Source organism: Dromiciops gliroides, chromosome 2 (genome assembly GCF_019393635.1).
Source record: "Dromiciops gliroides isolate mDroGli1 chromosome 2, mDroGli1.pri, whole genome shotgun sequence".
Lineage (NCBI taxonomy): Eukaryota > Metazoa > Chordata > Mammalia > Microbiotheria > Microbiotheriidae > Dromiciops > Dromiciops gliroides.
The window spans coordinates 290,765,310-290,790,142 of NC_057862.1; the positions used below are offsets into that span (position 1 = coordinate 290,765,310).

Here is a 24,833-nt window from a genome sequence, read left to right on the forward strand (position 1 = left end):
ATTCATGTAAGTCTTTCCAGGTTTTTCTGAAATCCTTTTGCTTATCATTTCTTTGGGGGGGGGGGCGGCAATGAGGGTTAAATGACTTGCCCAAAGTCACACAGCTAGTAAGTGTCAAGTGTCTGAGGCAAGATTTGAACTCAGGTCCTCCTGAATTCAGGGCCAGTGCTTTATCCACTGCATCACCTAGCTTCCTCCCTGCTTATCATTTCTTACAGCGCACTGGTATTCCATTACATTCATAGACAACAACTGGTTTAGCCATCCCCCAATTGATGGGCATCCCCATAATTTCCAATTCTTTGCCACCACAAAAAATGCAGCTATAAATATTTTTGTACATGTGGGTCCTTTTCCTATTTTTATGATCTCTTTGGGATATAGACCTAGTTGTGGTATTGCTGTGGTGGCAGTAATACAATGATCCAAGAAATGCCAAAAGACTCATGATGGAAATTGCTCTCCACATTCAGAACAAGAACTATGGAGTCTGAATGCAGACTGAAGCATACTATTTTCAGTTTTATTGTTGCTTTTATGTTGTTGTTGTTTATTCTTTCTTGTGTTTTTTTTCCCTTTTGTTCTGATTCTTCTCTCACAACATGACTAAAGTGGAAATATTTTTAACATGATTGTAATATATAACCAATATCAGATTTTTTGTTGGCTTCCAGAGGGGGGAGGGAAGGGAGGGTGAGAGAAAAATTTGGAACTCAAAATCTTACAAAAATGAATGTTGAAAACTATCTTTACATGTAAGTGAGTGGAGGGGCAGCTAAGGGGTGCAGTGGATACAGCACCGGCCTTGGAGTCAGGAGGACCTGAGTTCAAATTCGGCCTCAGATACTTGACACTTACTAGCTGTGTGACCCTGGGCAAGTCACTTAACCCCAACTGCCTCACTAAAAAAACAAACAAACAAAAACATGTAAGTGGGGGGGGTTAAATAAGATAATAGATTAAAAATAATTAAAAAATAATAAAAGATTTGCCACTTAGCTGGCTCAGGGCACTAAGAGGTTAAGTGACTTGACCAGGCGTCATAGCCAATGTGTCAGAGAGCAGGCTTGCTCAGAATGCTATGGTTAGAAAACAGACAGTAAAGATTGAAAGAGTGGGTGGTTAGATAGGAGTGGCAATAAGTATAGATGTTTTTGCTTTTCTGCCATAGCCTGAAAGCAAATTAGAAAAATAGGTCTTCAGATCTGTGGTACAAAAAATGCTACTGTTATCGGCCTACCTCCTCACCACACAACTGCAAATGTCTGCAAAGTACCATTATTTTTGACACTCTTCAAAAAAACCCCAACAAAACACTGCATAGTCTATATTATTCACAGATCCAGAAATTCCATTAATGTCAATTGAACAGTTATAATGTAGCTTTAATGTAGCATCCTTTAGTTAGCATTTCAATGCTGAAGACTGTAATCGTATATAAGGCCATATCTACACTGTACCAAAACAATAAAATGGGAGCTGAGGGGGCAGGGAAGGGGGAAAGTAAATTTGTGAACCTTTTTTCAATAGTGAAACTTTTCCTCCCTATTTAGCAAATGTGGCTCATTCAAGAAATTGGTATGAGTTCTTGGTCTTACAGACTGATGCTCACTAAGGCTATTCAGTTACCTAGTAAATATGAGTTCTTACTCTGAAGAGAACCCAAGTTTGAATGAGGACTGATGAAATCAGCAAAGATCTATCACCACAACAAGAATTATACTGCAAGGCAAACAGTCTTTTGAAGATCAATCAGCTCTAACACCCTGATGTAATCAGAGATGGAGGCTTCTGAAGTTGCTATTACTCCCCTCTACCTCAGCTCTAGTAGCTACAAGTCCTCACGTTTCCAGGCAGCATAAAGCCATGGAAAAAGCATGAATGGGTAAAGGATACAATGTTCAAGAGAAGAAATGTCAACTACTAATAACTGCAGGAAAAAAAGTTCTAAATCACTCATAGAGAAATACACATTAAACCAACTCTGAGGTTTCTCACCTTACAAACATCAAATTGGTTAAAGATGATAAAATCAACAAGTATTTATTATACATCCATTATGTGCCACCCATTGTGTTAAATAAACACTGAGGCTTCAAAGACCAAAAAAAGACAAAGGCTCTACACTCAAGATATAGCCAGCTTTGGAACTCATGACATAATCACTCCAAAAAACATTCAAATAATGCCATAGGAAAATGCCTGGAGCAGCAAAACTCACAGAAGAATGTACTGAAATCATCTTCTAACCAAGAATGGCTGGGAAGGTCAGAAGGAGGGAGGTACTGTGCTGATACAGGAGTTGAACCCAACCCCACAGTCACCCTGACACAGATCCAGTCCCAGGAAGGCCTCACCAGAGAAGGAGACCCCCAGAGCCTCTGAATCAGCTAAAGCACCAGTGTCGTCTGGAACTAAGCTCACAGTCTGGTGAGAGGGCTGAGCCCTGGGAAGGGGGGAGGCTACACAGGTCTATGCTGGTGCTGAGGCAGAACTTGGATTTTTCACCCCTGCTGAGAACCAGGAGGTCCTAGGCTTGAGTAGCAGTGGCCCAGGTCGGGGAAGGGCACAGGCTCCTCGGAGCTAACAACCACAACACACAAAGCTGGTTGATGATTAGCAATTTGGTCTGGGGTCATCTAAGGACCACCTGGGACTTCTTAAGCTTGGGATACTGCAGCCGGGAAACAGTGCTCCACTTTAAGGAGCTAAAACTCAAGTAAAAGAAAGGCAAGATGAACAGACAGAGAAAAGTGAAGACCATAGAAAGTTTCTTCAGTAACAAGGAAGACCGAGGTGCACCCTCAGAGGAACATGCCAACATTAGGGCCCCTATATCTAAAGCTTCCAAGAAAAATATGAATTGGTCTCAAGCCATAGAGGCTCTCAAAAAGGACTTTGAAGATAGAGAGGTAGGGGAAAAAATGGAAAGAGAAATGAGGTTGGGGCGGCTAGGTGGCGCAGTGGATAGAGCACCGGCCCTGGAGTCAGGAGTACCTGAGTTCAAATCCAGCCTCAAACACTTTACACACTTACTATCTGTGTGACCCTGAGCAAGTCACTTAACCCCAATTGCCTCACTAAAAAAAAAAGAAAGAAAGAAAGAAAGAAAGAAAGAAAGAAAGAAAGAAAGAAAGAAAGAAAGAAAGAAAGAGAGAGAGAAATGAGGTTGATGCAGGAAAAAAAATCAACAGCTTGAAAAGCCAAATGGAAAAGCTCTCTGATGAAAATAATTGTCTAAGAATTAGGATTGAACAAAGGAAGCTAGTGACTTTATGAGAAACTAAGACACAATAAAGCAAAGCAAATCCAAATGAATAAAAAAATAGAGGGCAATGTGAAATATCTTCTGAGAAAAACTGTTGACCTGGAAAATAGGTCCAGGAGAGATCATCTGAAAATTATTGGTCTATCTGAAAACCATGATCAAGGAAAGAGCTTAGACATCATCTTCCAAGATATTCTCAAGGAAAATTGCCCTGAAATTCTAGAAGAAGAAGCTAAAATAGAAATTGAAAGAATCTACCGATCACCTCCAGAAAGAGATCCCAAAAGGAAAACTCCTAGGAATATTATAGCCAAATTCCAGAGCTCTCAGGTCAAGAGGAAAATATTGCAAGCTGCCAAAAAGAAAGAATTCAAGTACTGTGGAGCCCCAGTCAGGATAGCACAAGATCTAGCAGCTTCTACATTAAAGGACTGGAGAGCATGTTATATGATATTCCAGAGGGCAAAGGAATTGGGATTACAACCAAGAATTACCTACCCAGCAAAACTCAACATAATCTTTCAGAGGAAAAAATGGGACTTTATGGAAAAAGAGGACTTTCAGATATTTGTGATGAAAAGACCTGAACTGAATGGCAAATTTGACTTTTAAATACAAGACCCTAGAGAACTATAAAAAATTGGAGTTGGGGGGGCATACCTGGGGTCATACAGTGGATGACTGTCTTGTGTCTGAGGCTGGGTTTTGGCTGGGATCCTCCTGGGTCCAGGGATGATGCTTTGTCCACTGTGTCACCTAGCTGCCCCATGATGACATCTTTAGGGTCAAACTGAGGGGTGAGGGAAATGCACTGGGGGAGGGGGAAGGGTAGAGGTGAAATCCTACATTAAAGAAACAGGAAAAGGCTTATGGAGTGGGGGAAGAGATGGGAGAGGAACAGGGCAGTAAATGAATTTTACACTCATTAGAATTGGCTCAAGGAGGGAATAATGTACACAATCAATTGGGTGGATTAATCTTTCTAACCCTGCAGGAAAATAGGAGGGGAAGGGGATAAAGAGAGAGGGGCAAAAGAAGGAAGGGCAGAGTGGGGGAGGGGACAGACAGAAGCAAATCCCTTTGGAAGAGTGATAGGATGAAAGAAGATGGATAATAGAATAAATATCATGGGGAAGGGAATAGGATGGAAGGGAAACAGTTAACAATAGTAATCATGAAAAAGAGAAAAGGGGAAAAAATTGTACAAAAAATATTTATAGCAACTATCTGTGGAGGCTGAGTTGAGAATCAAGGGAATGTCCATCAATTGAGGAATGATGGAGGAAGCTGTGCTATACGATTGTGGTGGAATGGTCTTGTGCTATAGGAAATCACAAACAGGAAGATCCCCGAAAAACCTGGAAAGACTCATGAACTGATGTATAGTGAAGTGAGCAGAGCTGGGAGGACATTGTGCATAGTGACAGCAGTATTGTTCGATGAGCAATTGTGAATGACTTAACTACTCTCAGCAACACAATGATCCAAGACAATCCCAAGGAACTAATAAGGAAGCCTACTATGCACCCCCATAGAAAGAACTGACAAAAAGAGCACTTGTGGACTGTATATATATGACCTGGTTTCGATCTTGTGGAGGGGGGAGGAAAGGGAGAAAGGGAGAGAGAAAAATTTGGAACTCTAAATCTTATGAAAATGAATGTTGGGGGCAGCTAGATGGCGCAGTGGTTAAAGCACCAGCCTTGGATTCAGGAGTACCTGAGTTCAAATCTGGCCTCAGACACTTGACACTTACTAGCTGTTGACCATGGACAAATCACTTAAGTGATTTCACTTAACCCCCATTGCCTAAAAAAAAAATGAATGTTGAGGGGGGCAGCTAGGTGGCACAGTAGATAGAGCACTGGCCCTGGACTCGGGAGGACCTGAGTTAAAATTTGGCCTCAGACACTTGACACTAGCTGTGTGACCCTGGGCAAGTCACTTAACCCCCACTGCCCCACAAAAAAAAAATAAGTCATCAAAAATGAATGTTGAAAATTACCCTTACATGTAAGTGGAAAAAGTAAAATAAATGCTTGTTGCTAAAAAAAAAAAGCTATAGCCAGCTTTGGAGTCACTGCCAAAAGCTAAGAAAATTAATACACTTGGAGTTGAGAACTGGCCCAACTATTTTGGAAAACAATTTGAAATTATTTGGGAAAAGTTATTAAGTTTATTATACTCTTCAACTCAGATCTCACTATAAATGACATAAAGTTCCCATACATTTTTTACTACCACAAATAGTTTAAGCTGTAAATAGTTTGACATAAACTATTTATAGCAGCACTTTTTGTTGTAGTAAAAAATGGAAGTGGTATATGAATGTAATGGAACATTATTGTAATTTCGTTGGTATCGGAAATTTCCCCATTAAAGCTGCAACTTATTGTCCAATTTACCGCCTACAGCTTGTTGATCAGTAGTTTCAATCCTATCCAACTGGTAGTAACCATTTGGGTTGGATTTGAACTCAGAAGATGAGTCTTCCTAACTCCATACCCCATGACTAAGCCACTTAGTTGCCCAGGGCACTGAGAGGTTAAGTGACTTGACCAAGTGTCATAAGCAATGTGTCAGAGATCAGGCTGAACCAAATCCTCCTGGCTTTAAAGCTGGTCTTAAGGCCAGCTCTCTCTCCACTATGCCCCAATTACTGCATTTCTGTATTTGAAATATCATTATCTTCAGCAGTCAATGTGCTAATATTTTCACATGGCAGCAAATACAAACAACAACAAAAAAAACCCATCAAGCATAATACTGAGATGTGGCAGAGACATGAGAGATGGAGGGGGAGGCATTGGGCCCCTAAAAGCATCTAAGAGAGAAGACTCTCAGGTTGAAGCTACCAGCCATACTTCAAGGGCTGAAAGAGGTTTCAAAACACAATGGTAGACACTGTAATATACTATAGTCAACTCTTTTTACAGAAACGTTTCATATATACTGATTTTCTCCTCAAACATAGTGAGGCCTGGGGTTAGCTAACAAGAAATTAGGACAGAGATCCAAACTTCTGCCGAAATGTTAGGAATTTTCCTATCTAGGGCCTCTTACGTATTAATTTTTCATCCGCCATAAATTCCATAAAGCAGCAGAGGGGAGAATGAGACTACTCACACCTAAGAGGTATTAAATAATCCCTAGCCTAAAATTAATTAACTTTTTTAGAATGTGGTTGATGGGGACAGCTAGATGGCGCAGTGGATAGAGCACCAGCCCTGGATTCAGGAGGACCTGAGTTCAAAACGGGCTTCAGACACTTAACACTTACTAGCTGTGACCCTGGACAAATCACTTAACCCCAATTGCCTCACAAAAAAAAAAAAAAAAAATTTAAAAAAAAGTAGAATGTGGTTGATTATATCTCCAGAGAAAATGGGTATGGAGGAAAGCTGAGAACTGAGAAAAAAAATCACACCCAAACCCCTTATCCCTTTTCTCCTCTCCTCCCCACAAAAGACTTAGGAAAGATTAAGGAAGATGGGAACCTAAAGGACGGGGTCCTGGCCTAGGGCTCTACATACATACACATTCTTAGTGCCCAAGTCAAACCAACCAACCACCCAGCAGAGACGGAGCAAACACAGTCACAATCTGATCGTTTATTTGTTGTTCTCCATCCTAAGCCAATTCACAGGGGAGGTTCTGCGGAATTTCCATTTGACTCAGAAGACCTGGCCCTTTAGGGTCTGCATGAGTGACAATCGTGCCGTGATTTAGTAACTCAGCCAGGATTCAGGAACACACAAGCAATGGTTTAGGGACTCGGCCAGTAATCAACGTGCCAAGGTTTCCGAGGCTTAGAAACCCACGCACCGGGATTCTGTAAAACACACACGGAGGTTCAGTAACAGAGAGGGGATGAATGACACTTCCAGACGGCAAGGTCAGTGTCACGCCAACCCCCCCCTCCCCGCCCGACCAAGGCTTAGAGACGGACTGTGGCGTTCAGTGCCCCTCTGAGAATCCGGGTGGGGCGAAGCAAGACCTACGGGTCGGTTCAGTGACCTATGAGGATCCCTCCTCCCACTGAGTCGGGGTTCAGTGATGTTCTGCCCCCCCCTTCCCGCCGCCTGGGGCTCAGTAACAGACACACGTTGGGTTTCAGAGACACGTCAGGATCCCTTCCCTCCCCGCCCCAGACACACTTCGGGGTTCAGCGATACTCTCTCCGCCCCCCCCCCTCGCTGGTTAGGAGCGCTGACGACCTGCCCCTCCCCCCTCGGGCCCCCCCCCCCCGGGGCCGGAGCTCAGTGACACAGAGACACACGTCGAGGTTCAGTGACACACACACAAACACACACACACACACACACACGTCGAGGTTCGTTGACGCCCTCCCGCCGGGCCGGGGCGTAGTGACACCGGCGTTGCTTCCGTGGGTCACGGGCTGGGTTACGGCCGGCCCGCGTACTGGCCAAGCCTCTTTCCCATCTCGGGGCCCCGGGCCCGCCCCGCTGACACCCTGGTTACCCGACTCTGCGTGGAGTTCCCAGGCTCTGCTCCTCTCTCCGGGCCGGGCCGGCGGCCGTGGAAAGAGAAGCCGCGGCGAGGCGGACAGACGAGCCCCCGCCTCCAGCCCACGCGAGGAGCCGCCGCCATAAGTGTCCCCTCCGCCCCGCCTCGACTGCGGCGCTTTACGGCAGCCTCGTAAAATGGCGGCTGCGGAGGAGGAGCCGGAGAAGGAGCAGGAGCGAGGGAGCCGCGGGCCGACCGTGTCCTCGCCCGGAGGTGACCGGCGAGCGGCGGACACAGCAAGGCAGAGCCCCATCTGGCAGCCTGGGCCGCCCCCGCCTGGTGACTCGGTGCAGTCGCGACGCGACGCCCCCCGGCTTCTAGACGACGCGGGGCGGAGCAGCTTCTCTCCTTGTCCGGGGTGTGTAGGGGCTTGTGCCGGGCTGGGCGGCGTTGGGCCTGCGGAGGGCTGGGGGGCGGGGGAGGAGGAAGAGGGGGCGGGGAAGGAGAAGGGGAAGTAGGCCGGGCCCAGGCGGATCAGGGCCGAGGCTGGCTGAGGAGGCGGCCGCGGGAAATGGCGACGGTCGCACAGGTGAGGGGCGGCCGGCGGGCGGGCGGACCAGCGACACGGGGCGCTTTCTTTTCAGTGTCCGGCTTGAGGTAATAAGAGCCAGAGTGAAGGACTCGGCGGAGCTGCTTGACCGCTCCCTGCAGCCTCTCCGGCCCGGCACGGGGGGGTATGTATCCCTCTGACCAGACCCTGCCGAGGCCGGGACCCGCTCGGCGCCCCCCTCCGAGGCTGCGCTCCCCTTTTCCCGGCCCCCGCCCACTCCCAAAGGCCGGTCCCCCTCATTTTATTCCCTTCATGCGTAGAGGCCGAGTCCCCATCTTTTCCCTACCCTCCCCCCCATTCCTCTCCCAGGATGCCCCCATTTCTCCCATGCCCTCAGAAGCCTGGCTTCCTCTTTTCATTTCTCCTTTCTCGCAGGCCAGGCTCCCTGCTTCTCCCTGTACCCCCCCTCCCCAACCCTGTCCCCAGGGGATCCTTCCTCCTGGCCTCTAGTCCCCGGGCCTTTTAGCTTTGGGGGTGTCTCCTCACCATCACGCCGGCCACTCTCAGCCCCTCCACACGCGGAGCCGTTTCTTCCCCCGAGATTGTGCCAACCCTTGCCCCCCATGACCAGCCCCCTTGGTGTGGAAGGGAATGGGGACGTGAATTTTCACTTCACCCTTTAGGAGCCCAGCCTAGAGCCTCCGGAAGCTCCGTTGTCTCCCCTCCCCCATGGCCGACCCTATTGTGAGGTCAGGGCCAAGTCAAGGCCTGAGAGTCCCTGGAAGCCAGGCAGCCCTGCCCAGGAAGCCAGGCCGTAGAAGGTGGCCGCAGTGGCCAGTCCCCTGAACCCTGTGCTCCTTTCAGAACTAGCCGGGGCAGGGTGACACAGGATGTAGCTTTGGGTTTTGACATCTAACCCATAAAGGGGCTCATTCATCTTAACATACCAACTTCTGGAAGGAAACACAGGGGCCTGGCCATTTCCAACACGGCTCAGCAATTTAACATCATTTCTTTCCTTCCGGGTAACTTGAAGAGACCATTGACGTTTTGACACCACTGGAACTTAAGGTGGGAGGTGGCACCTCATCCAAATCCTCATTCACTTCTGTGTCCTTAAAGTTTTTGCTTTTTTTTAAAAATATATTTGGCCAAAAGGAAATACTTGAAACTAGTATTTGTGAGTGAGGGTCTTTATCAGTTGGTGGAACAGGGGAATACCACGAACAAAATTATCTTGAAACCATTCTGGACTCTTGTGATGGTGGGATGATAAATTAGATTATGTTTACATTGAGTAACAGCACTATCCCATGCGGACCTAATTTGGAGGAAGGGGGAAGAAAGGTATTTAGAGTTGGAAGGGACCTTGGAGATAGATTACCTTTTCTCCCTTACATTTTTTAGATAAAGAAAATGAATGAAATTGAGATGGAAGTGAAGTAATTTAACCTGTCTCAGAAGTAGGTAATAAATAACAGAACCTGGAATCCAGTCCAGCTGTTCTGACTTTAGATGTCACCTGCCTTTTCACTAGTGCTGAATGTCTCAGCCCCCATATATCCCAATAATATCCCTTGTGTACTTGCCAGATCTCTAAAGAGGAGGTTTTTGAGATTTTTAAGTGAAGGCAGGAAGAAAATAGAAAATCTGTACATCAGGTAATGATTCTAAGGAGTGAAGACTTGACATAAATCTGTCCTGGGTGCTTAGTTTTTTGTTTGGGGGGAGGGATGAAGAGAAGGGATGAGACTTTCTCTGTATCCTTGTTCAAACAGCCTAGTTCTTACTGTTAGATTTCCTTTTCTGGAAAAAGGGCAAGGGTGATTAAGTCAGAGAAAGAGAAAAGGAGTTTTACTTATCTGTGCTCTATTTTTCAACCTTTTATACTTTTTAATATTGTATAAAACAAAAGAAGAGACTAATTTGATTGCTTAAAAAAACTAAAAGAGTAATGATGTTAATTCCAAACTATTTATGACGTACTTTTTTAATAGGTTGAGTCTTGGTTCTTTATTACAGTTGAGGATATTTGAGATACATGGGCCTAGTGCCATAGAGCAAACAAGTGGTATAGAATCCAAGTCTTCTTGGTTTCTAGTTCTGGGCTCATAGTATATAATGTAGTATATATTTTTCTAATTTTAGTTATTTGGGTAGTTTGATAGGTCTTCCTCTATTCTTCTCTTGGCATGAAAATTTTCAAAGGCAAACTGGCAGGAATGACTTCAAATAATGTGCCTGGGTTACAGACACTCTACCTGTTACCCAAGGAACATCCTTGCTAAGTTCAGGTTGGCCTCAGGAGTGACGAATTTTGGGTCTTCAGCTACTCTTGAGTCATTAAGGGGTTGCTGTATTTTGGTGAAAGAGTAGCCATGTCCAAGTCCTGGATCCTTGAAATGTAGCCAAAGACTTAAACAACTTTTGAAATAGAAAGTTAACATAATACTGTTATGAAAAAAAAAGAACATGGAAGCAATGAAATTATTTAAAAATGAATTAATACATGACAACTATTTCTGTTCTGTAAATACATTATACTAAAATAACTAATCACTCTTCTCATTTTTTTAGCTCTTGTGGAACTGAACCAAATAAAAGTATGGATATGGGAAATCAACATCCTTCTATTAGTAGGCTTCAGGAAATACAAAAGGAAGTCAAGAGTATTGAACAACAAGTAATTGGCTTCAGTGGTCTCTCACATGATAAGAACTATAAGAAACTGGAAAGGATTCTGACTAAACAGCTTTTTGAAATTGACTCTGTAGATACTGAAGGAAAGGGGGATATTCAGCAAGCCAGAAAAAGAGCTGCTCAAGACACAGAACGCCTTCTCAAAGAACTGGAGCAGAATGCAAACCACCCGCACCGGATAGAGATAGAAAATATTTTTAAGGAAGCTCAGTCACTTGTCAAGGAAGAAATTGCTCCACTTTGTAGTGGAGATAACAGGGTAACTGATGAATTTGAAGAAGCCATCCAGGATGTCATACTGAGACTGACACATGTAAAAACTGGAGGGAAAATCTCTTTGCGGAAAGCAAGATATCACACATTGACTAGAATATGTGCAGTTCAAGAGATTATTGAAGATTCCATGAAGAGGCAACCTTCCTTGCCACTTTCTGAAGATACACACCCTTCTGTTTCCAAAATAAACTCTGTTATGTGCGAAGTGAACAAAGCCAGAGGAACTCTAATTGCTCTTTTAATGGGAGTAAACAACAGTGAGACTTGCAAACACTTGTCCTGTGTGCTCTCGGGGTTGATTGCTGATCTGGATGCTTTAGATGTCTGTGGACGTACAGAAATAAGAAATTATAGGAAGGAAGTAGTGGAAGATATCAACAAATTATTGAAATATTTGGATTTAGAAGAAGAAGCAGATTCTACTTATGCTTTTGACCTGGGACAGAATCAATCCATTTTAAAAATAGAAGGGGTCCTCAAGAAAATGAGAGAAGTGAAGAATGAACTTCTTAAAGCACAAAATCCTTCTGATTTATACCTGGGATCAAAGACAGAATTGCAGGGCTTAATTGGACAGTTGGATGAAGTGGACCTTGGGAAAAACCCATGCATTCGAGAAGCAAGAAGAAGAGCTGTAATAGAAGTGCAAACAGTTATCACTTTTATTGACCTGAAGGAGGCTCTTGAGAAAAGAAAGCAGGGGGTTGCTGAGGAACACCCATCCCACAAATCCATCTGGACCGTTCTTGGTAGCTTGTCTGAGATCCAGGGAGAAGTTCTTTCATTTGATGGAAATAGAACTGACAAGAACTATATACGACTGGAGGAGCTCCTCACAAAGCAACTGCTAGCCCTAGATGCTGTCGATCCTCAAGGAGAGGAGAAGTGCAAAGCTGCCAGAAAGCAAGCCGTGAAACTTGCACAGAATATTCTCAGCTATCTCGACTTGAAATCAGATGAATGGGAATACTAAGATACCAGAGGTCACACATTTGATATTGCTTGTTTTGCACTTTATGTAGATTTCTATATATTTGTATAGAGCTCTTTCAGTCTACTGAGGCATATATGATTTAAACATGCATATTTCAGTACCAAGTATTTGTTTATGGCCCCTGACTTGAGCAGATTATATCTCTCTTACCATTTTTCACGGTGCAAAAACAGATGTATTTTACAACCCTTTAGCATTTCTATTTGGGTTATATTATCTGTATGATGTGTATTTTTATTCTTCTGAAAAAAAATGTGTTCTGTGAGAAGCAGAGTTTGTAGTAATTAATCTATTTTTTAAATGGATAGTGCAAAAGTAAAAAATACAGATGTTCTGAAATCTAGACAGCCTTCTTACAACAATACTGGAAATAATTATGAAAATGAGAAATAGATTTATTATTGGCCTGTTAAATCCAAACACTAGAGCAGCACAGAAAAAAAATTTAATATGCTAAATAAAAGCAAAAGGGAAAACCAAATTTTAAAACTTAGAAATGTTGATTTGTTTTTCCATTTTACTATTTTATTGTTGTTTAAACTACTTTTTTTTCTTTTTTGGTTAGAACTTTAAATTTAGAAAAGTCTCTTCCTCTATGCTATGCATGGGGGGATAACAAGGGTGATCAACAAATTACTTCCTTTTTTTGTTGTGAAATTATGAAAACTAATAGCAAAAAGGGGAAATTATAGATTGTATTGAAGAGATAAAGTACTTAATACTTTTAAGTTCTTATGTTAAATATGAGTTGAACACTAGTAATTTCTATAGATTGGCATTTTTTGGTTAAGTTTTTGATCTTTGGGAAGAGAATGGAAAATTTTTAAGATTAGAAATGAGTAACTTGTTATCAATGGCAAGTTATGCTGAGTCAGAAAACATATATATAATGGTTTTCTTCCATCAGACAGTCAAGGCTATGTCATGGGCAAGCTCGTTAAATGTGTACTTAACAACAGATAATTGCAAAAGAACCACTGAAGTAGATTTCCATTGATTTGTCAGTCTTAGAAATTAATTGCTGCTGGGAAAGAGATGCCAGCATTTTAAGCACCAAATTAAAAGGAAAAATGCATTGAAATAGTGATGCTAGGTAGTCATTAGATTGCTATGGTGGGGGAGGTCATTTTATTCATATGTGGAAATATTTTTTACTCTGAAATAGACATTGAAACAATCGCAATGCATGAAAGTTTTCATAAAATTGCATCTGTATTTTTCTAAATTTGATTCTGTTGTCTCCTAGCCCAAACAAAAGAATTTCTGAAAAGCTCTTAAGTGCCTTTTTAGCATCTTAAAAGTAGTATATCACCTTTACATGTTCCCATATTCTGTATGGGACAGCCAGGCATTTCTATAACGCTATCCCTCAGAAAATGTTAAAGCCTATTAGGTTATGTAGGTTGAACCATATGTTAATATTTACTGTCAGGTGTTTTTGTTATTTGAATTAGAAAAAAACTTGGCAAAGGAAAACAATTTAATAAAGTACCACTCTAAACGAGTGGTTAGCTTTTTAGCTTTTGTTTTTTGTGATAACAAAAAGGTTGTTAATACCTTGTCTATCTTCCGGCTTCGTTTATTTTTTCCATTTTGTCAACATTATATAACTGAAGCTTGGAAGTCAGCAGCAGAAGCAGTCTATGTATGATGGCTTCTTTGCCCAGCATTCCCTAGCCTATCGTAGTATTGCATTTAGTTTGTACTTTAACTTTTTTTCTTGTTAAAAAAAAGCCTTCATCACTGACTTTTTTAATGATCACTTTAAATTTTAAAGGAACTATAGTCCCTGAACCATAATATTGCCTGTTCATTGAATGTGACGTTTTCAACCTCTGAGAAAAAAGATGTGACATAATGATGCATTTAATATCACCCCAGTTTTTTTTTAATTTTACGTCGTGTCTTAAAATAAAATGGAGAGATTATTCAAGATTAAAATATATCCACTGGCCTTTAGAGTATAACATTTTTCATGCAGTTTTTTCACCAAAACTATTTGCTATGATTAATTAAAGAAACATCTCATTTAAAACTGCTTAGTATTAGGCACTGCCTTATGTGGTGCTAAATTGGCTAGTTGATTTCATCTATCACAGGGTTATTTTGTCCACCAAAACTGCCAGATCAACCTTGAGTGATCTAATTGATTGGCTATTTTGGTGGCTGGGGAAAAATTGAAAATGATCTGTTTGGTCAAAATGTTCAAGTATGCCTTTTTATTTTTTAACCTATTCCTTATTGCCAAGGACTCATTCCTATTGTATTTACTGGTATAATAAATTGCAGTAATACACAGGTTAGTTTTTCTATTTTACTTATTGGGAACTGGTTTGGGTTGGAATAGAACTTACAGGTTGGCTCATCATACTGTATTTTAATAATTTTTGCATGAAGAAATATTGTAAACTAAGGACAGTATACAAAAAAAGTATGGCCTGTACTTGTGTTATTGAATAGTCATAAAACATTTATATGTAATATGTAATCTATATTCATAACTAGAATGGCCATAAGGGTGTTTGTTTTCTTTAGCTTTTTCAGATCTTTTATTCAACTAAGTTAAAACAGACCAGACCATAATGAAGTTGTTATTAGAAATAAAGATACCTACCAAATAGAATTTAAATGAAATGCTTTAATTTTGTTAAAGTGATGTGGCACAATATATTTGAAGTAGTGGCAATACAACATACATTTTGTGTGTTTTGAGAAAAATGTGAAATAATTTGCGGGGGGGGGGGTTCTATTTATCATATTGCTTTTCTGCATTTTTGTGCAGGTTTGTGATTGTCTTAAACTTATTCTGCAAGTTCAGGATTTTCTTAGGAGTCATTTAAGCATTCAAATGACCTGATGTTTCTTTTTTCTTTTAAAAAAAAAATTCATTGGGAAATACTTGCCATTGATTGTTAAAATGTATAACTACACATAAGTGTGCAGTGTTTGTTTCCTACTCCTTGACTGTATAAAAAATGTAATAGTGTGTCAAGATAGTTTAAAATTGTTTTGAATTATACATATTCATATATGCCTAATTACTAATGAAATAAAATCTTTTAGTTTATCTTTAGAATGGAGGAAGGGCATAAGTTAGTTAATCAAAGGTGTGTGTTTTTTGCTCTTGATGACTAATTGTATTTAAAATTTTGGGGGGCAGCTAGGTGGCTGCAGTGGATAGAGCACCGGCCCTGGAGTCAGGAGGACCTGAGTTCAAATCTGATCTCAGATACTTGACACTTAATAGCTGTGTGACCCTGGGCAAGTCACTTTTTTTTTTTTAAGTGAGGCATTTGGGGTTAAGTGACTTGCCCAGGGTCACACAGCTATTAAGTGTCAAGTATCTGAGACCAGATTTGAACTCAGGTCCTCCTGACTCCAGGGTCGGTGCTCTATCCACTGCACCATCTAGCTGCCTCTCTGGGCAAGTCACTTAACCCCAATTGTCTCACAAAAAAAAAAAAAAAGTTCAACATGATTACCCTCAGTAACTGTGATTCCTCAATTAACAAATGTTTTGGAAACAAAGAACCTTTTTAGAAGAGTTAATTCAAGTGGGGAGAGGGAGTTGGGACAAGTCTCTGTTCCCAGTGACCATAAAGGATGTAATGGTGCTATGTCTTGTGTGCAATCCTGTTGTAACTGAATTTCATTCCCTGAGATTAGAGAAGATCCTTCCTTGGCCAAAATCATGTTCTTTGTACTGGATGGAGGTTGGAGGCAGGTATCATTCTAAGAGTAAACTAGGCATATACTTTGGCAAAGAGGGAGAGCAGCAAATATCTTCAAGTCAAGACAAGGGGGAGAGGGAAGTTATGTCCCAGTTTTATATAATCTTAATGATACCTAGATTCTACTAGTGTTATTCAAGTTTCTGACCTACAAGATACCATTGAAATGCATTCTCTTCACAAATGGAGGTCTAGCTCTTTTGTCCATAAATCCTGCTCTTGGGTATATTTGAGATTCTTTGTATTTCGGGTTCTTGAACTATCCAGGTGTGGTACATAGATTACTAAAGTATATAAAATTGGAGGGCTGGATGCAGTTTTGCAGTAACAGGAATATTTGCAGATATCTGCAGCTATTATACAGCGTTTTTATTGCTGTCTTTAAGTGATTTCCTGGTGGTGGTTTGGTTTTTTTCTTTATTTTCCAGGTGACTCAGACCAGAAAAACAAGGGCAGCTTGCTCAGCCATGCACATTTAGAATGGGCCCAGGAACCAAAAGAAATTAGTACAGGTGGAAAAGAAATACTTTGTGAAGAGTTCAGAATTTTAATAAAAATGGAAAAATGTACTCCCCCCCCATCCCTATGCTGCTTTGAAGCTATTGAGACTTATGACCCAATTTAGATCATAGCATGTAGAGCTAGAAAGAACCCTAGAAATCTCTTCCAAACCCTCACTGTGATGTTGGTCAATTCAACAAAGATTTGAGTGCTAATTTAAGCATAATTTGTGAGTCTAAAGAATATAGACAGAATATAGAATATAGTCCTCAAGGAATATAGACAGAAAAGCCGTACACATACAAAAACAGGTAAATAACACAAGGAAAGATAATGTCTGGAATTAGTTATAAATTGTTCTGTCATCTTTATTCTTGAGCCCAGGGTTTCTTATCCTTCTTTGTGGCTTGGACCCTTTTGGCTGTCAAGTGAAGCCTATGGAACCCTTTCTCAGAATAATATTTTTAAATGCAAAAAATAAAATACAGGAGGGCAGCTAGGTGGCGCAGTGGATAAATCACCGGCCCTGGATTCAGGAGTACCTGAGTTCAAATCCAACCTCAGACACTTGACACTTACTAGCTGTGTGACCCTGGGCAAGTCACTTAACCCCCTCTGCCCCGCAAAAAAATCCCCCCCCCAAAATAAAATAAAATACAGGATTACCAAGGAAATCAATTCTATTGAAATAGTTACCCCCAAAATGGTTGTTTGCAGGCCCTAGGTTAATAACCACTGTTCTAGCCCTTTGTCTTTTCACTTAAAATAGTCTGTCCTTTCAAGTTGGAGAGCCAGTAGGATAACAACATAGCATAAAGGATTGCTCAAAATACTGGTGTGACGTATCTGGTCGCTGGATAGCAGGTGTAGAACAAAACCAATAGTATCTAGATGGTGGGTGCAAAGTTTTCATTATACCATATTTTAAAATATCTTGGAATAAAAGTCCACTAAAAATCCTATAGTGCTTTATCATACTGTAGAAGTGACCTTAAATACCTACAACCCACAAACTCCCATCAGCTCCTGCTAAACTGAAGAGGTTTAAAGTAGTCCAATTACAGACAATATCATGGCCTCTAAGCAACAACTAGCTTATTCCAGAGGCTCAACACCAAAGTATGGATTTGAGGGGGGCTACAAATCACTAAACAAGCATAGAAGAGACTGAACAATCAGATGAAAGTACAATCTTGAAGCATGGTAGAAAAAAAAATAGATTGTTTTAGTAAAAATTTTATTTGCACTATAATTAGATCTCAAATACCAAATTTGAACCAAAAAGAGCTACCTTGTCACATGTGTGATCTGTTTTGCTCATGAGAATTAGGATGTAGTTTTCCTTGCATCATTTTAGGGGCCTCCAAAAGCCTTTACTTTCTCTTCCCCATGTTTTATGTGGCTTCTAGAGGGGCTGGCCAAGTTGCTCTAATGATGTTACTGTATTAAAGAAATCAGTATCTCACCTGTCAAGAGCAATTGGCCTTAGCTCCTGACTGCTAGTCTGTATTTGTCTTGATTATGAAATGGACAAATGCAACTCAACAGGTAATGGTTATGGTGTGATGCATTTTCCACACCTTTTTCAATAGGTTAGTTTTGGTCTATGGGCACAAGATAATCTGCTTTATGATTTTGAAACATAAAAGCCTGTATGTATCTGAAAAGTGTTCTGCCACAATGATAGGCTTTAACTTGAAGACTTAACATGATGCTTCCTCATGTGTAGACAGCTCTTTAAGCACTTTATTCAACATAACTCTAGTACAAAGGTTATCTCCATTTTACAGATGATGAAACAAGCACTGAAGTTGTGACTCACCGTTCACACAGCTCATAAGAGCTGTGATGCAAACCTAGGACTCTTCACTACAAGTTCAACATTCTGCTGTACCCCATTGCATCTCATGTGATGTAGGACACAGTCTCAAAGTTGAAAGACTTCAGAGGCCATTTAGTACAACCCATACTTGAATAGGAATACCCATTCATCTAGCCTCAGCTTGAAGACCTCTAGCAATGGGAAACCCACTCTCTAACGAGCTGTTCAAAAGTGGTAAGGCTGCCAAAGTGGTAATGTGTTTTATTATATTGAGCCTAACTCTGCCTCCCTGTAACTACTACTCTCCATCTATAAAATAGGGGGGCCAAACTTGATCTGTATTATGTTCTTTGGGTCTAAATTCTATCCTGTAAAATGAGACAATCAGAATGCTAGAACTGGAAAGAGACCTCAGAGATCATTGAATCTACCCCTCCCCATCCCCAAGTTTTACAGCTGAGGAAAACTAGCCCCAAAAGTGAAAGTCATGTATCCTAACCCTAACCCTGAGCTTTTACACAGACATTGTTTGTTTTCTGGCCACAATTCTAGAGGAATTGAAAAGATTTAAAAACACGTTTATAAAGCAAAGTACTGCCCCATATCTCATAGAATTTATGCTATAGTAAGAGAATGAGGCATAAACATAGGTGATTTATACATAACATTCCGTGATTAAGTGCTACATAGCTTATCGGGGAAAAGTCATTGTTTATAAGAAGGATTCAGGTAATACTTTAACAAAAAGCCTTGAAAGCTGCCTCCTGTTTGCTAGTAAGCCAAGCAACTATTGTGCCTCACTTTCCTCCATCAAATTCAACAACCATTGATTAAATGCCAACTTTGTGCAAGGTACTGCTCTGAGCACTGATGATACAAATATATTGTACAAACCTGGCTTTAAATGTTACAGTCCATACAAACTATGATAGTAGGGAGAAGTACAGAGATGTCTAAGCAAGATGCAATAAGAAATTTGAGGTGAGAGATCACTTTCCCATAGAAGGCTAAGAGGGATTCAAAGAGGAGATAATACCTTAAAGGAAGGAACTTCAATAGAAGAGAAGTAGGAAAAGAGGTCTATCCAGGTATACACTATGGTTAGCAAAGACATGTAGAAAAAAGCTGGGCAAAATAGGATGAGGGATCTCAAGAGTAGTCCTGTTAGCTGGAATTCATAGTATGAGATAAGACTGAATGGGTGAGTAGAGCCTGATTATGGACAGTTAGGAGTATTAGTGTCAGGGATTTATATAGTATGTAGTAGGGAACTACTGCAGGTTTTTAGGAGATGGCAAGATCAGAACTATGCATTATTAGGAAGCTTATCCATGTATTTATTGGTACAATGAAGAGACTGGAAGCAGGAAAACTACTTAAGTTGACTATTGCAGTAGTCCAGGAGAGAAGTGATGGGCCTCTGAATTACAGTGGTAGTAGTGAATGGAAAGCCAAAGGGAGAGAGGTGTTAGAAAGGGAGAGCTGACAGAATTTGGCTGGATGTTGGAAGTAAGAGGACAGGCAGAATCAAAAATGACTAAATTTTTTACCTTTGGCATCAGGGAGGATAGTGTTGCCAAACAAAGGTATGGGAAGGGCAGGCTGAGGGCATTGGACTTAAATTATCTCTACAATCAGGGGCGGCTAGGTGGCACAGTGGATAAAGCACCGGCCCTGGATTCAGGAGTACCTGAGTTCAAATCCGGCCTCAGACACTTGACACTTACTAGCTGTGTGACCCTGGGCAAGTCACTTAACCCCCATTGCCCTGCACACACACACACACACACACACACACACACACACACAAAATATCTCTACAATCCCTTCCTTGTAGCTTTGACATCCTGGGAATCTCAGAAATGGAGGTTTGTCTCTTTGGAAGAGCATATTGGGATGATTGGGAATGAAATCTTTTGTCTTTTACTAGTGTGATTAAAAATGCAAATGCATATTCCTTAGTCATGAAACCTTGGAATTACCTGTGACAAGAGTAATATTAAACACTAGATTTGGAGTAAGAAGACCTGGGTTTCTACCTCAGCTCTACTACTTCCTGCATGACATTGGTCAAGTAATTTAAACCCTCTGGGCCTCATTTTCTTCATCTTTAAAATGAAAGCATTGGAACAGATGTATTTTGCCTATTACAAAGTACCTCAACATCTTTTCTCTAAATTTTAAATTTATTGGAGAGAGGGAACAAGCATTTATTGAATGCTTACTACATGCCAGGAACTAAAGGACCAAACATTGTATATTATCTTTTTTTTTTTTTTAAGTGAGGCAATTGGGGTTAAGTGACTTGCTGAGGGTCACACAGCTAGTAAGTGTTAAGTGTCTGAGACTGGATTTGAACTCAGGTCCTCCTGAATCCAGGGCCGGTGCTCTATCCACTGTGCCACCTAGCTGTCCCTTGTATATTATCTTTTGATCCTTGCAACAATTCTATGAAGTGGGTGCTATCATGATTCCCATTTTAAGGTTGAAGAAACTGAGACAGTCAGGTTAAGTGACTTTTCCTGGGTTACACAAGAAGTATCTGAAGCAATCCGTTGTATTTGTACTCAGGTCTTCCTGATACCAAGCCCAGCACTGTATTCACTGAGCTACCTAACTTCTATTGATAACTTTTGGTTTTATATCACTTTCTTTTCCAGATATATCCCTCTCCACTTCCCTGCATTGTGAGGCATCTTCAGTAGTAATTAAAAAGAAATCCTTAGGGTTTATAAAGCACTTCCTAACAGAAACCCTGTTAGATAGATCAGAGAAGTATTGCTACCCTGTAGTGTGGTAGAAAGAACATTGGGAGGCTTTTTGGTCCAAAGCTCTAGGAAGGGGCTATTCATGTAGCAACCCAGTCCGTAGCTTTTGTCTTTACGCCAGCTCTCTGCTTCTAGCTCTACCACCAACTCACTCCAGAACCATGACAGAATAGGTCATCTCCTTCATAAATACTTCCTAATCTGGCATTGTCACTGATGCCTCCAAAACTCTGTGACGCAGAAAACATTGCTGCTAATTAGTAGTACAAAGGCAGAGTATAGTCAAAATTCTCCTTGACCCTGGGAGCTCTGAAATTTGGCTATAATATTCCTGGGAGTTTTCATTTTAAGATCTCTTTCAGGAGGTGATCAGTGGATTCTTTCAATTTCTATTTTACCTTCTGCTTCTAGAATATCAGAGCAATTTTCCCTGACAATTTCTTGGAAGATGATGTCTAGGCTCTTTTTTTGATCATGGCTTTCAGGTAGTCCAATAATTTTTGTTGGTTTGTTTGTTTGTTTGCAGGGTAATTGGGGTTAAGTGACTTGCCCAGGGTTACACAGCTAGTAAGTGTCAAATGTCAGGTCAGATTTGAACTTAAGTCCTCCTGAATCCAGGGCTGGTGTTTTATCCACTGTACCACCTAGCTGTCCCCAATAATTTTCAAATTATCTCTCCTGGATCTATTTTCCAGGTCAGTTGTTTTTCCAAGGAGATATTTCACATTGCCTTCTATTTTTTCATGCTTTTGGTTTTACTTTATTGTTTCTTGATTTCTCATAAAGTCATTAGCATCTGTTTCCTCAATCTTAATTTTTAAAGAGTTGTTTTCTTCAGAGAGCTTCTGTACATCTTTTTCCATTTGGCCAATTCAACTTTTCAAAGCATTCTTTTCCCTCATTGGCTTTTTGTACCTCTTTTACCATTTGGTCTAGTCTTTTTTTAAGGTGTTATTTTCTTCAGTATTTTTTTGTGTTTCCTTTATCAAACTGTTGACTTTTTTCATGATTTTCTTGCCTCACTCTCATTTCTCCTTCCATTTTTTTCTCTTCCTTTCTTACTTTATTTTCAAAGTCCTTTTTGAGCAGAAGTAAGGCCTGAGATAAATTCATATTTTTCTTGGAAGCTTTGGATGTAGGAGCTTTGGCTTTGTCATCTTCTTTTGAGGGTGTATTTTGATATTTTTTGTCACCATAGAAACTTTCTAGGATCAGCATTTTTTTCTGTTTGCTCATTTTCCCAGCCTATTTCTTGACTTTTAACTCTTTGTTAAAGTGGGGTACTGCTTCCAGGGTGGAGAGTACACTGTCCCAAGCTTCATGGGATTTGTGCAGATGTTTTCAGAGATACTTCTAGGAATTTGTAAGTTTTTAGTTCTTCCAAGGTGGTATGATTTAAGGAGAGGTATGCTTACTACTCTCCTGGCCTGTGCTCTGGTCTGCAAGCAACCACAGACCTGCTTTTCTGCCCTGGAACTATGAACAGAGTTCTGCTCCACTGTGGCTGCAAGCTTTTGTGTACTTGTGCTCCTCCCCTACCTGGGACTGCCACCCAAGACCTGGACCTGAGTATGGGCAAAACAACAGAGCCCTGCCTCAGTAATGGCAAAGAGATCCCTTTACTCTTTCTGGCCCTTACTGTCTGTGGACTGAGTTCCAGAAGCAGTTACTGCTGCAGCTGATTCAGAGGCTCCTAAGGCCTGCTCCTGGTTTGCTGGGACTGGGACTGTCTGTGCTGACAGACTGAGCTGGGCTGTGCTCCACTCTCACCTCGGTACAACAGACCTTTCCTGCCGACCTTCTAAGTTGTCTTTGGCTGGAAAATTATTTCACCCCATCTTTGTGTGGGTTCTGCTGCTCCAGGAATTGTCTTATGGCATTATTTGAAGGTATTTGGAGGGATCTTGAGAACTCAGGCAAGTCACTGCCTTTGCTCTGCCATCTTGGCTCCACCCTCCCATAGTCAGAATTCTTCTTTTTTTTTCTATAGTCAGAATTCTAAAGGGAGCAGGGATGCTCTCCTTCTGGTAGGGTAAATTTTTCAATGTCATCAAATATTTCTCTACCCAGACCCTTAGCTTTGCCTTGAAGGATAAATGCAAGCAGACATTTATGGGAGGAGTAGACAGGAGTATACAGTTTAGGAGGTATTTTGCTAGTAATCTTACTTCTACTGGTACAGCTGCAGTCACTTGTCTTTGTTTCATCTACCCCTCAAAACCTTTCTTAGCAGCCAATGCTGAGAAGGCTGGCACTAGGAGGGAATTCAGAGCCTAAAAGTCTGCCTTTGAAAAATCACCAAGTCTGATGGAATTTAGGGCTTGTATCATTGATTCAGTGTCTCAGTGCCTACTTTGGAATCATCAACCTACTTTGGAATCTATGATAGAGCAAAAGGCATGCTCTTAGATCCCAAAAAGGCAGTTGCATAATCAGTGACCACCAGAGCAGATGTGGTCTCCTCTCCCTTTTGTGGGGATGTTCCAATGCTCTCATTTTATAGATGAAGAACCTGAGACCCAGAGAGGTTGCCCAGAGACTTACCCAATGTCAGACAGGAAGTAGAATAGCTGGACTCATGTTGTCTTATTCCTTTGTGTAGCGAATGATGCTGGAGTCTGTGTGCAAAGGAGCTGATGTTGTGTAAACTGGGACAATTGACTTCTGGATTAAGGTTGCTAAAGATGAAGGTGGCAAAACTTTACTGAAGGGTGCCTTGTCCAGTGTTCTTTTTTTTTTTTTTTTTTTAGTGAGGCAATTGGGGTTAAGTGACTTGCCCAGGGTCACACAGCTAGTAAGTGTTAAGTGTCTGAGGCTGGATTTGAACTCAGGTACTCCTGACTCCAGGGCCGGTGCTCTATCCACTGCACCACCTAGCTGCCCCTTGTCCAGTGTTCTTAGAGGAATAGGCAGAGCTTTCTGTGGATGCTAGGGAAAGGGTCTAGTGAAGAGGCCTGGGTGGAGCATTTCAGCAGAAAGGACTAAAAAGATGTGACTAGGACAAGAAGTCCAAGATTTGGCACAGAGACTGATGCTGTGCAGGGAGTGGTAATAGGTTCCAACTGGAAATTCCATTCCTTATTATGCAGTGTTGGGGCACAGATCTGTTGTAGACTAAAGAGAGGACCTGCACATAGGAGTGGTTGGTCACCTGTTAAGCATTTATTAAACACCTACTATGTTTGCCAAGAACTGTGCTAAGCACTGGAGATATAAAAAGATACAAAAGGCAGTCCTTGCCCTCAAATTCACAATCTGATCATAATCCAGGACCTAGGCTATATACTGTGTATCAAACAAGATAATATTTGTAAAGCACAGTGCCTGGCAAATAGGAGGCACTTAATAAATGCTTGTGCCCTTTCCCTTCCCATCTCCCCTACATTCCCAAGACCTGACCTTGCATCCTGTCTCTTCCATTTATTATCCATATGCCCTTGAGTAAATTATTTTACCTTCCTGAGACTATTTCCTTTGTGTTCAAAGCCCTTCATAATCTGACTTTCCTCTACCTTTCCAGTTTTCTTACAACTTACACAGCACCATATTCTCTTCATTATATTAACATTGGCCTCCTTGCTATTTCTCATACAAGATACTCCATTTCTTGACTCCAGGAATCTTCACTGGCTGTTTTGCATGCATGGAATGCTCTCCCTCCCTATCTCTACCTCTTGATTACCCTGACTTCTTTCAAGTCCCAGCTAAAATCCTACCTACTACAGGAAGCCTTTCCTGATTCCTTTCAATTCTACT

General features: G+C 41.4%; 2 protein-coding genes and 1 pseudogene across 6 annotated transcripts in view; 2 read left to right on the forward strand and 1 right to left on the reverse strand.

Annotated features, from left to right (window-relative positions):
* The window catches only part of LOC122738746 (translation initiation factor IF-2), a 37,279-nt gene extending 28,369 nt beyond the window's left edge, over positions 1-8,910 (reverse strand). Inside the window, exons 1-3 of the mRNA XM_043980676.1 lie at positions 8,832-8,910; positions 8,261-8,561; positions 7,751-8,201 (exon numbers count right to left, since the gene is read on the reverse strand). Coding sequence (XP_043836611.1) covers positions 7,751-8,201; positions 8,261-8,561; positions 8,832-8,910 — 831 coding nt within the window. The remainder of the gene's footprint in view (positions 1-7,750; positions 8,202-8,260; positions 8,562-8,831) is intronic.
* BAG5 (BAG cochaperone 5) lies at positions 7,933-15,437 on the forward strand. Of its 5 annotated transcripts, XM_043989327.1 has the most exons (3): positions 7,933-8,153; positions 8,380-8,469; positions 10,863-15,437. In XM_043989327.1, exons 1-3 carry the CDS (start codon positions 7,933-7,935, stop codon positions 12,232-12,234), a joined length of 1,683 nt encoding a protein of 560 aa, XP_043845262.1. In that variant the 3' UTR covers positions 12,235-15,437. The 5 variants fall into 5 exon arrangements, with proteins under 5 accessions (XP_043845262.1, XP_043845263.1, XP_043845265.1 ...); XM_043989328.1 differs by lacking the exon at positions 8,380-8,469 and having other exon boundaries at positions 8,002-8,153; positions 10,863-15,435; XM_043989330.1 differs by lacking the exons at positions 7,933-8,153; positions 8,380-8,469 and adding an exon at positions 8,231-8,324 and having other exon boundaries at positions 10,863-15,435.
* Positions 15,438-18,506: 3,069 nt separating this feature from the next.
* On the forward strand, positions 18,507-23,795 carry LOC122738747 (annotated as a pseudogene).
* The last annotated feature ends 1,038 nt before the right edge of the window (positions 23,796-24,833 follow it).